We start from the raw sequence: 12,372 nt of genomic DNA, 5'->3' as shown, positions 1-12,372 counted from the left end.
TGGTCTGTAGAAATTTAATGCTTATATTACTTTTAGGCGGCATGGTGGACGACTGGTTAGCACATCTGCCTCACAGTTCTGAGGACCGGGGTTAAAATCTGCCTGTGTGGAGTTTGCATGGTCTCCCCGCGCCTGCGTGGGTTTTCTCCGGGCACTCCGGCTTCCTCCCACATCCCAAAAACATGCATGGTAGGTTGACTGAAGATTCTAAATTGCCCGTAGGTGCGAATGGTTGTTTGTTTATATGTGTCCTGCAATTGGCTGGCGACCAGTTCGGTGTGTACCCCGCCTCTTGCCCGAAGTTAGCTGGGATAGGCTCCAGCATGCCCGCGACCCTAGTGAGGATAAGCAGTACAGACAATGGTTGGATGTAGACAAATAATCATTGACACCCCATCCATCCATCCATTGTCTGTACCGCTTATCCTCACTAGGGTCACGGGTGTGCTGGAGCCCATCGCAGCTATCTTCGGGCGAGAGGCGGTGTACACCTCGAACTGGTCGCCAGCCAATCATAGGGCACATATAAACAAACAACCATTCATGCACACATTCACACTTATGGGCAATTTAGAGTCTTCAATCAACCTACCACGCGTGTTTGTTTTTTTGGGGGGGTATGTGGGAGGAAACCGGAGTACCCGGAGAAAAGCCATGCAGGCAACGGGGAGAACATGCAAACTCCACACAGGTGAGGCCGGATTTGAACCCAGGTCCTCAGAACTGTGAGGCAGATGTGCTAACCAGTTAGTCCAACGTGCCGCCTCATTGACACTCACATTCACAATTTAGTGGTTCTCAAACTTTTTACACAAAGTACCAAGTAGAAAAATACTTAGCTCTTCAACTGCCACCATCATGACCATCATCTAAATAATTAGTAGAGAAGGCAAAAAAGTATTTTTTTTGTTAAAAAGTATATTTAATGTGGCGTCCAGCGGCTTCTCTAACCGCTGGCAACGGGCGGATCTCGTCTGTTTCGCCGCTGCCTCGCAACACAACCGCCATGGGTGCCAGACAGCAAAACATGTTGCCCAAATAACACAAAACACATTACACTTCAGTGAATATGTATTTTTTTCCGAGTTGTGGACATAGTTTTATGGCCAATTACACGCTATACTGGTGGAACTGGGTGAAGTTATTTATGAAAAAGGAAGAGCAATTCAAACGAATGGCCACTGCATGCAATAAGGGCACTTGGTGTTGATAGTTTATGAAGTGGGGTATACGCCCCAGGCGGCACGGTAGCCGACTGGTTAGAGCGTCAGCCTCACAGTTCTGAGGACCCGGGTTCAATCCCTGGCCCCGCCTGTGTGGAGTTTGCATGTTCTCCCCGTGCCTGCGTGGGTTTTCTCCGGGCACTCCGGTTTCCTCCCACATCCCAAAAACATGCATGAATTGGAGACTCTAAATTGCCCGTAGGCATGACTGTGAGTGCGAATGGTTGTTTGTTCCTATGTGCCCTGCGATTGGCTGGCAACCAGTTCAGGGTGTACCCCGCCTCCTGTCCGATGACAGCTGGGATAGGCTCCAGCACGCACGCGACCCTAGTGAGGAGAAGCGGCTCGGAAAATGGATGGATGGATGGTATACGCCCCAGTACGGTGACGTCACGAGGCTCATTCTAGCCCCAGGGTTAGGAACGAAAATCAGGAACATTTTGGAGGTGAAAACGTTTTAAGCTGTCTCTCAACAATTCAGTACTATATTGTTCTCAGTCTTTGCACGTTTTCAGCACTTTGAACATATTTTAAATATTTCAAAACAAAACATGAAAATGAGTTTGGTTGTACTTTAAATCCAACTGAACTGTACCAAGGCAGCGATTTGTCGGAGAATCTCTGATTTTGACTCTTCTATGAACCTACCATGCATGTTTTTTGGAATATGCTGGGAAGCCGGAATATAAGCGTCGGGACAACATGCAATCGCCACACAGGAAGGCCAGAGCACTGATATGAATCCTGACCTCAGAATTGTGAGCCGGATGTGCTAACAACCACTTGGTAAGTGGTTAAAAATAAATGCAACTGCAAAATAACCATAATTCAATTTTTTTTTGAAAATATAGAAAAATATATCATATGAAACAATGTAGAATTTGATATATCCTATGAAATTGATGCATCGTCAAGATGCAACATGGATCTCAAGTGGGCCTCTAGTTCAATAACTGGCTACATCAGGAGCTAAATGCAGTGCACGTACAGATAGGAAGGGGGGGGGGGGGGGGATCGAGGGGCAAAAGAGAGAGAGAGGGGGAGAGACCGCCTCTGTGCGTAATGGTTTTGGCACAACAAAAGCACATTGTCGGTGTCCCTCGGAATCAAGCCTTGAAGCAGGCTTGGGAGACGTGCTGCAGCCATCGTATCACGTTTGCTTTGCAACCAGCAATTGATTTCATGATCGCCACACATCTTCAACTTCCTGGATTCATGTTTAAGGTACATATGATAGCCACGAGAATCACAAATCTACAAATTCGTGTCTGGTACATTGCATATCACTATAATGGAGTGCTTCGAACTTGCACCCATTTTGTTTCCGTGATTCTACTGCTCTAAGTTATTTTAGTAGACATATCATTTTTATTTCTAATTTATTACAGCATCCGTCCCAATATAGGAAACACGGCCTCCGGAACCGTATGGATGCATTGAATCAACTCTGCCGCACTTTCTTGTCTGATTGCAGTGACCATGCCATGCGTGCAGACCCAGTGCAGCTCCTCTCCTCAAGGAGCCAGCCCGGCGTGTCAGAGCGCGGCCGGAGAGCGCAGCTGTGACTTCCTCACCCCGGAGTTTGTCAAGTTCAGCATGGACCTGGCTAACAGTGAAATATCAGCTCCGTCGTCGGGCGCGGAAGCCTACAGCTGTGGCTACGATGTGAAGCCCCAGTGTCTCTTCCAAATGCCGCCTCACGGTGAGCTGTCACGCGTCAAGACGGAGGATGCGCGTAGATGCCCTGCACGCTTTCAGCACCATCAACACCCGCAGGCAGCTGATCTGCTGCCCTCCACGAGTTCCGTTTACTATTACCAGTCTCCATCCTCGGGCGCACACATCACGCCCGACTTTCAAACTCCGCCAGGACCTGCTATGTGGGAGAACTCTGGTTCTCTGTTCCGTCAAGACTATCTGGTGGCGGCGCAGAGGGCAAACGCCTTATCCAGATTCTCACTGTTTTCCGTGAAACATACACACGAAGGCAATCGAAACTTTCCTAACTGCAGTCCGATGAAATTTGACCGACCTTTCCACGTGTCTACCAACGTGGACCAATCATTGGACTCTTGCGGTCTCCTTTGCTGCACTGGACTGGGAAAGCAGTCGTGTGCAGGATTTCACCCTCTCCAGCTCGCCCACACTCAGCGCTTAATAAACAACTTCAGGCATCCCACGTCCACTCCCAGCCGAGGACGTCCGAGCGCGGAGGGACTGTGCGCGGTCTGCGGGGACAACGCAGCCTGCCAGCACTACGGAGTGCGAACCTGCGAGGGCTGCAAAGGATTCTTCAAGGTGGGTTCTGTGAACATTTTCCTCTAAACACATAAAGGTGCTGTCAGAGGTTATATATCGCACACCCGATTCTCTGTTTTCATATGGCACCATTGGGGGGGTGTCATTTCTTTAGATAGTTGCACTGTTAAAAAATAAATAAATAAATAAAATACAAATAACAAATCCGGGGGAAAAAAATCTGCAAATTTTCCCATAAAATAACAGGGAAAAAGTCTGCCAGCTGGGTTGCCAGAATTCTCTCAGTAAAGAATATGTTAAAAAGGTAAGCATCCCTGCAGAATACACTGTACATTTTGCTGTATAAAAACGTTAAAAGTTTACAAAAGCTAACTCTTTTAAGTGGTTAATTAAACAGACCTTTTCTGCTGAATTAACATAAACGTGCTGCTAATTAAACTAATTATTTCCAACTGGCAATAATCAAGCACAGTTTTTATTTTATTTTATTATTATTGCACTAAAAAGTGGTATATAACTATAGCTGGGAAAGGCTCCAGCAGCCCGCAACCCTAGTGAGGATAACCGATAAATAAAATGGATGGAATGTTATTATAAGTAACTACAATACAGGAAATTATAATTAGAACAATAATAGCAACGACGTTACTAATGAGTATAGCTAATTTATAATTGTGCAAAGATATTATTACTCATGAATTCTTGAGTATTGATTTTACAAGTCAAAGTCCTGTTGCGCTTTACAAATTCCATTCATCCATCCACTTTCTCTGAGCCACTACAGTGACAGTGTGCTGGTGCCCATTCCAGTTGACTTTGGGCGAGAGGCGGGTTACACCCATAATTGGCCGCCAGCCAATCACATGGCACATATAAACAAGCAACCAATCACACTTACAGTCCACACACAATTTAGAGTTTTCAAACAACCTACCATGCATGTTATGAGAATGTGGGAGGAAAACAGAGTACCTGGAGAGAACCCACACAGGCATGGGGAGAGCATGCAAAGTCCATACAGGAAGGTTGGATTTGAAACCAACACCTCAGAACTGAGAGGCTGAGGTGCTGACCACTCACCCACTGTTCCACCATCTTTCAAATTGTATAGCTGAATTGACTGGGATGTCACTACATAACACAGAACGTAAAGTCACGGTTTCATCCATCCATCCATCCATTTTCTGAGCCGCTTCTCCTCACTAGGGTCACGGGCGTGCTGGAGCCTATCCCAGCTATCATCGGGTAGGAGGCGGGGTACGCCCTGAACTGGTTGCCAGCCAATCGCAGAGCCCATACAAAAAAACAACCATTCGCACTCACATTCACACCTACGGGCAATTTAGAGTCTCCAATTAAGGCATGTTTTTGGGATGTGGGAGGAAACCGGAGTGCCCGGAGAAAACCCACGCAGGCACGGGGAGAACATGCAAACTCCACACAGGCGGGACCGAGGATTGAACCCGGGTCCTCAGAACTGTGACGCTGACGCTCTAACCCGTCGGCCACCGTGCCGCCAAGTTACGGTTTCAATAAAAAAAATTTAAAAAATTTAAAAAACCTGTAACATAATCCATAAATGTGACAGTTAAATAAGGCAGACATTGCAGACACTGCAATAATTGAACATTGCATGGCGCAATGCATTCTGGGAACCAGATGGCTTCACATTATTTTTCATACGGCTGCTGGATATTTGTGTTTTAGTTTATGTTCTATTTTTTATTCATTTTGTTGTTTGTTCACTACAAAATGTGTATTTTATGAACAAATTGAAAAACATAATAGAATATTGCTATTACTTTGACGTAATTTTAGAGAAAAATGTATATATACAGTAGGGGAGCAACAAATAAGTTTATACTACAGTTATCTTTAAATTCTACAGAGAAATATGATTCTTTCAACATTTTTAAAATTAGCATTTGTGAATGGTTAGAGCGTCTGCCTCACAGTTCTGAGGAGCGGGGTTCAATCCCCGGTCCCGCCTGTGTGGAGTTTGCATGTTCTCCCCGTGCCTGCGTGGGTTTTCTGCGGGCACTCCAGTTTCCTCCCACATACCAAACACATGCACGGTAGGTTAATTGACAACTCTAAATTGTCCATAGGTGTGAATGTGAGTGCGAATGGTTGTTTGTTTGTATGTGCCCTGCGATTGGCTGGCAACCAGTTCAGGGTGTACCCCACCTCCTGGCCGATGATAGCTGGGATAGGCTCTAACACGTGACCCTAGTGAGGAGAAGCGGCTCAGAAAATGGATTGATGGATGTTTCAGTGGTTTTCTAGTTACAGTTTTTTTCTTTCATTATTTTACACCAGTTCGTTGTAAATTTTACCATCATTTTTACAGTATGCAGTATATAATAAAAACTAAACATGGGCCACAATAGAAGGATATAAAATAGTTAAAATGTTGAAAGATAGCATATTTAGTTTTAAAGTCAATGAATGTGGAAAAAAAAGTTGTATGTTACATGTTACACTTTTAATTTAACAAAATATTTTAAAATGTAGCCCGCGACCCTAGTGATGAGAAGCGGTAAAGAAAATGGATGGATGGATGGATTTTAAAATGTACAAAAAATAGGTTTATTGAAATGTTATCAAACTTTTAATCTAAGATTGTAAAAAAGTGTAATGTTAAAAGATTTTCCGAGTTTTTTTTATCCTAGAAACAGGGGGGAAAAAACAGGTTTTTATTTAACAAATAAAGAATAGAAAATCTGGAAGTTACAAGATATCATGCATTTTTAAACTAAAAAATAAAAATATGGCACACTAAAACTAATAACTTCTTGTTTTGACATTGACTACAGCAGGCTGAGATATAGACTTCTTTTTTACCTTTCAATGCATTTAACTGATTAGCATATGTCGACATACAGTGAAGTGGATTTGAGGTGAACAAATATATTATATAATACTAAGACAACACTAAATGTACACAATTCACACAACACAATGATTTCAGAACTTTGTGATTACATTGTGTTGATCTGTTGTCCGTGATGTTTTATCATATTGATTCTGCCGGCAGTATTTTGGATGTGGAGAGCAGATACGCATATACCTCACAGGCCAAGGTTTACATTTTTCCCATGACAGAATATGACCTCTGGCCTTTTCATGTTCAGTTTGCACGTTTCTGGGTTCTTTCCGGGTAATCCATCTATTCTTCCCACTTACCAAAAACATGGATCTTCGTATAATTGAAGAATCTAAACTACCCATAGTTATGAATGTGAGTGTTTTAATGTTGTTGTTGTTATATATATATATATATATATATATATGTGTGTGTGTGTGTGTGTGTGTGTGTGTGTGTGTGTGTCCTGTGAGTGACTGTCACTGTCTAGGGTGTAACTCACCTGCAGTAAAAGTCAGCTGGCATATTGCTCTATCTCACCTGATTAAAGAATAAGAATAATCAGAATAAGCAGTAGAAAATGCAAAGATGGATTTTGCCTCACATGCCTGCTTTTGACCTCTTGCCCGGAACGATTATGGGGCCAAATGTCCTGTTTGAAAATGGCCATTGACGTGCCGTGAATAAGAAACCTTCCTTTTCCCCCTTTGATAAAGATTCCCAGGACAATTGCCTCAATTATGAATGCCCATGACCCTGTATTTACCCAGACTGGCAGGTCCACACACCGAATACCTTCCAGCACGTCTCAGAGCCCACAGGACCAAGAAGGCTGCTGATGATTTTCAAAGAGGCTTTTAGCTTACCTTTTTATTTAGAATATATTCCATATGAACAAGTGCCTTAGCATTACAAAACGAGCTGGCCATTGATGCTTATAATTAGTTTTTGAGTGTTGGCCTTCTCATCAAACTGCAGGACAACAATAACCACAATGCACTGGACTGTATCTGTGATGTTTCATTGTCACCCAAACATCGTTCAGTCGTTCCACATCATGTCTTTGACAATCAACCTTTTGTCCAGTGACAAACTATTGTAATCTTCCTCCAGCGCACAGTGCAGAAAAATGCCAAGTATGTGTGTTTGGCGGCCAAGGGTTGCCCCGTGGACAAACGGCGAAGGAACCGCTGCCAATACTGTCGATTCCAGAAATGCCTTGCAGTCGGAATGGTCAAAGAAGGTAACATTTGAATGTTGCCTTCAAGCTTCTTCTAACATGACACTATTTTTTTTACAGAATCTGTTTGATGTTTTTCCTCATGCAATACAGTGGTGCGGACAGACAGTCTCAAAGGTCGCAGGGGTCGCCTTCCCTCCAAACTTAAAGCTCTTCCTGATTCGTCCTCATTGGTCAGCACGCTACTGAGCTCCCTTGTCAGAGCCCATGTGGAGTCTAACCCTTCACCCTCACGGCTTGATTACTCCAAAGTAAGAAACGGTATTAATGTCAGAAGGAGCTTGCATTCCAAACACTTATTTCTTCATTTGTTGTGGCCTTGTGGAGTTCAAAGAAGGTCCAGAAAGCCCTCCCGGAGATGACGCTCAGCACGTGCATCAGTTTTACGACCTTCTGACCAGATCAATGGAGGTGATTGGGACATGGGCACTGAAGATACCAGGATTTGTCTCTCTGTCCAAACATGACCAAGACCTCCTCTTCTACTCAGCGTTCTTGGAGCTCTTTGTTTTACGTCTGTCGTACAGGTAAACAGAGCAGAGGTGTCAAGTGAGTGTGATTCTCAGGGGCTCAGAACAAGGTTCTGTAAAATTTCTAACAACACACCTGTTTGAATTATCCATCCATCCATTTTCTGAGCCGCTTCTCCTCACTAGGGTCGTGGGCGTGCTGGAGCCTATCCCAGCTGTCATCGGGCAGGAGGCGGGGTACACCCTGAACTGGTTGCCAGCCAATCGCAGGGCACATACAAACAAACAACCATTCGCACTCACATTCATACCTACGCACAATTTAGAGTTGTCAATTAACCTACCATGCATGTTTTTGGGATGTGGGAGGAAACCAGAGTGCCCGGAGAAAACCCAAGCAAGGAGGGGGAGAACATGCAAACTCCACACAGGCAGGACCGGGGATTGAACCCCGCTCCTCAGAACTATGAGGCAGATGCTCTAGCCAGTCTTCCACCGTGCCACCCTGTTTGAATTATCAGACAGAAATATGCACCTACTAATGTTGTGGTTCACAAGCTATTGTTCATACCAGATTGATGCATTCAAGATTAATCACCCACTCATTGATTGTCATCAGTCCAGAGTGTACGCCACCTTAAAGTTGGGATAGGTTTCAACTTGCCAATGTGACCCTGAACATGCTAAATCTAGGTGGTCATGAAAAGGTATGTATGTATGGATGGGTAGATTATGTGCACCTTTTTGTCTCAGATCTAACCCAGATGAAGGCAAGCTGATATTCTGCGATGGCTCTGTGTGGCACCGCCTTCAATGTCTGCGGGGCTTTGGCGAGTGGATTGACAGCATTGTTGAGTTCTCCACCAATCTACATAGGATGAATCTGGACATCTCCACCTTCTCCTGCATATGTGCCCTCACCCTGGTCACTGGTGAGACGCCCAAAAGATAACTTCTTTAGTGCATTTTTGCCTTTGACATGATTAGAGTGAACTCCCGCCTGTTCCCGATTTGCTATTCACAAATTCACTTATTCTTTCTGTAATGCCCGAAGATGCCACAAAATGCCGACAAAGTCCTGGATAACAGACCTTTCTATATTGAGGAGGAGCTAAGTTTAGCCTAGTTTGTTAGGGGAAGTTACAGAGAGTCTTACACTGGTGAATGCTCTTGCTCTGCTGAGTGGCTATTAAAAAGCAAAAAATGTTTATAGTAAAAAAATATTTGGGGATGTACCCTACCTATCACTCCAAGTCAGCTGGGATAGCCTTCATATCTATACTGGTTACTCTTAATAGGCTAAGCAAGATAGAACTGGATAACCAGTATAGGGATAGTTAGATATGCATATGTTCCTACCGTGAACTTCTTGTAGGTAACCCGTATGCCAAAATGGTGTATGTATCTTTGTAAGCTATGTTGGTCTCTCTCTCCCTCTCTCTCTGTCTCATATATCGTATAATAAATATATAATCGTGTTTTTGGACAGAGCGACATGGACTGAAGGAACCGAGTAAGGTGGAGGAGCTGCAGAGCAGCATTGTGAAATGTTTAAAGGATGGCAGCATATACCCAGACAGAGACTCAAACACGTGGTCGAACCATTTGTTCAGACTGGTGGAAAAGCTTCCTGAAATTCGCACTCTGTGCGTTCAAGGCCTGCAGAGGATTTTTTATTTAAAGCTGGAGGATCTGGTGGCACCACCTGCTATAATAGACAAGTTATTCCTCGACACGTTGCCCTTTTGAAGACACCAGGGGATACCTTCAAGGACAGTTTATCATGTATACACTGATCATTTTGGGGGGAAATCTGAGCACAGAAATGTAAATTTTTAATCTTATTTATCTCTAAATGTTAAATGTGAATTTTGATTTGATTGTGATTTTTATGCAACCTCCTCCTTTATTTTAATAGGAAGATTACATTTGCAAATTCACCGTTGACTTGTAAAAATACATGTGGACATCTGTTAAGTGTCCTTATGAGGATATGTTTATATTTTGAATTGTCTCGTCATGTTATATTGAATAAATTACCTTGGAGAGTTGTTGTATGAATTTATTGAGGCTTGTATCAGAAGCTCTGAAATAAGGTGAAATCCATATGCAAGGAGTCATTTGTCCAGTGGTGTAACCAGACATGCTGGACTCCTCTCAGTATGAACTCATGAATTTAATGGATCGCTCAAATCTAACACTATCTAAATCAAATCTAAAAAATATATACTGCTGACAACAAGTCACTTACGATGGAGTGGTTCAATCGCCTGACTTCTGTGTAGGCAGTTTGGGTTCTGACCCCACCTTAGTGGAAGTGCAAATGTGAGTATAAATGGCTGGCGACCAGTCTAGGGTGAAGTCTTCCTTTTGGCCGATGTCAGCTTGGATAGGCTCCAGCTCCCTGCAGCCCTCGGCAGGATATTGTAAGTGAGAATGGATGGATGGACACTGCTGACAACATTCTACTGATTTAAATATACAGTATTCTATCAGCAGATGCAATTTCTGATTTGTACTAACCTCTACTGTATTTAAAACAATATGATATATTTTTGTGGGGGGAAAAAAAGGATAATGATCCTGAGAGTTTACAGTAATTGGGTCGCACATTGATAGTAGCTGTTTTAAATGACACCACGGCTGGAAGAGCGCAATAAATCAATGTAGGGTTATGGGCAACACATTTATTCTGATGATTAATGAATGAAATGAGTCGTTCTTTTACTTGGCCGCCACCCACCGCCAGGCAAGCGAGTCGGCTGCGAGCGGAAACGGAACTGCTGAAGCGTTCTGTCACTCACTTCTGAATCTTCGGCGAATGACCAATGAGCAGCCAGCGTGCAGGCGGGGCCTGGACTTCATTCAACGTACTGCCATGTGATTTGCGATTCGCACAGCGTTGTCACTCACTTCGGCGAATGACCAATGAGCAGCTAGCGTCAGGCAGCGCAGTGCAAGCGGAGGAGGGACTTAAGTGAACTGAGTGATTCGTTCAGTGAACTTGTGTACTGAGGAACTGAAGAACTGAAGAGTGATTCGTTCAGGGGAGGGGGTTAAGTGAATTGAGTGATTCATTCAGTGAATTGGTGTACTGTTGTAATGAGGAACAGAAGAGTGATTCGTTCAGGGGAGGGGGTTAAGTGAACTGAGTGATTCGTTCAGTGAACTGGTGTACTGAGGAACAAAAGAGTGATTCCTTCGTGGAATTTATCGTTCACGATCCGTTAGACACGAGTGATTTGTTCATGAAGCTTCTTCGTTTGTGATCCGCTAAGGAGCGATGTACTCGTACGATGGTACAGACAAAAAATGTACCGGAATTACCAGATAACTAGCAACCCTTTATTGCTCAGTGACTGTTTTTCTCATTGTCTTTATGTCTCAAAAGTGCTCTTTTCGTACTAGAGTGGCTCCAATTACCGGAGACAAATTCCTTGTGTGTTTTTTGGACATACTTGTCAAATAAAGATGATTCTGGTTCTGATTCTGATGAGTGATTCGTTTGTGCAAGGAACGACGTACTACGCAGTCAATGTACTCAGGAGTGATTTTAACCGCAAGTCCTGACATCCTCACGGGGATAGCTTTCACTAGCAGCCATTTCTTCAAGCTAACGGCTAATGTTGAGTCCGTCAAGCACATGAAAACAAGCACACATATTTAAAATAAATGTAAATTAATAATAAGTGTTCTTACATACATATACATATCATGTCTCCCCTGTGAGAGACATATGTAGGTGATCATTTAGCCGAAGGTTTTTTTTTTTTTTTTTTTTTTGAGCACAGACCTTTCTTAGTTTACAATACATGACAACAACAACGCATAGTCCTTCGGTGAATGTGTTGACTGAATGTGAACCTCAGGGATGGATCATTAAATGAATGAGGAAGCACTTGAATGATTTTGTGAAAAAGAACTGAAGGATTCGGTGAACGAATCTTTGAACGAATCTTTTGAATGAACGGATTCGAATGATTCAGTACACTCAAAAGAACTACCATGCCCATCAATAGTACTGAGCACCTTTAGTGGCTATTTGGCACAATTGCCACTTCCTTATTAATAATAACTTGGCCCATTTCTACCACTACAGCATGCAGTCGCCCATCGAACTACTCTATGCCTACAACCAGAAAAAAATGCACCTCCCCTGAAGTGCTATGTGTTATTTGGGCTACGGTGTCTCTGCCGTGTGCCCCCACACGCAGGGCTCGGACCAACGCCGCGGCAAACCCGACGGCATGCCAGCCCGCCAGTGGCTAGTTAGTAGCGGCCCGCGGCGTTGGGGCCTGTCCGTCCAACTTGCCA

At 43.7% G+C, this 12,372-nt stretch overlaps 1 protein-coding gene across 1 annotated transcript; it reads left to right on the top strand.

Moving 5' to 3' along the window:
- The first annotated feature begins 2,301 nt into the window (after positions 1-2,301).
- Positions 2,302-10,458, top strand: LOC133479472 (nuclear receptor subfamily 4 group A member 2-like). Its single transcript, XM_061776541.1, has 7 exons — positions 2,302-2,447; positions 2,698-3,521; positions 7,462-7,591; positions 7,682-7,839; positions 7,916-8,115; positions 8,812-8,990; positions 9,548-10,458. Exons 2-7 carry the CDS (start codon positions 2,703-2,705, stop codon positions 9,805-9,807), a joined length of 1,746 nt encoding a protein of 581 aa, XP_061632525.1. The 5' UTR covers positions 2,302-2,447; positions 2,698-2,702; the 3' UTR covers positions 9,808-10,458.
- Positions 10,459-12,372: the final 1,914 nt, after the last annotated feature.

Source organism: Phyllopteryx taeniolatus, chromosome 1 (genome assembly GCF_024500385.1).
Source record: "Phyllopteryx taeniolatus isolate TA_2022b chromosome 1, UOR_Ptae_1.2, whole genome shotgun sequence".
In the NCBI taxonomy this organism is placed as follows: Eukaryota; Metazoa; Chordata; class Actinopteri; order Syngnathiformes; family Syngnathidae; genus Phyllopteryx; species Phyllopteryx taeniolatus.
This window is presented reverse-complemented; position numbering and strand designations above follow the sequence as displayed.

Bases quoted from the DNA above. Each gene is read 5' to 3' on its own strand.
- LOC133479472 (XM_061776541.1), top strand. From the start codon at position 2,703: ATGCCATGCGTGCAGACCCAGTGCAGCTCCTCTCCTCAAGGAGCCAGC. The intron at 3,522-7,461 runs GTGGGTTCTGTG...ATCTTCCTCCAG, and splicing joins GCTGCAAAGGATTCTTCAAG to CGCACAGTGCAGAAAAATGC. The intron at 7,840-7,915 runs GTAAGAAACGGT...GGCCTTGTGGAG, and splicing joins CACGGCTTGATTACTCCAAA to TTCAAAGAAGGTCCAGAAAG.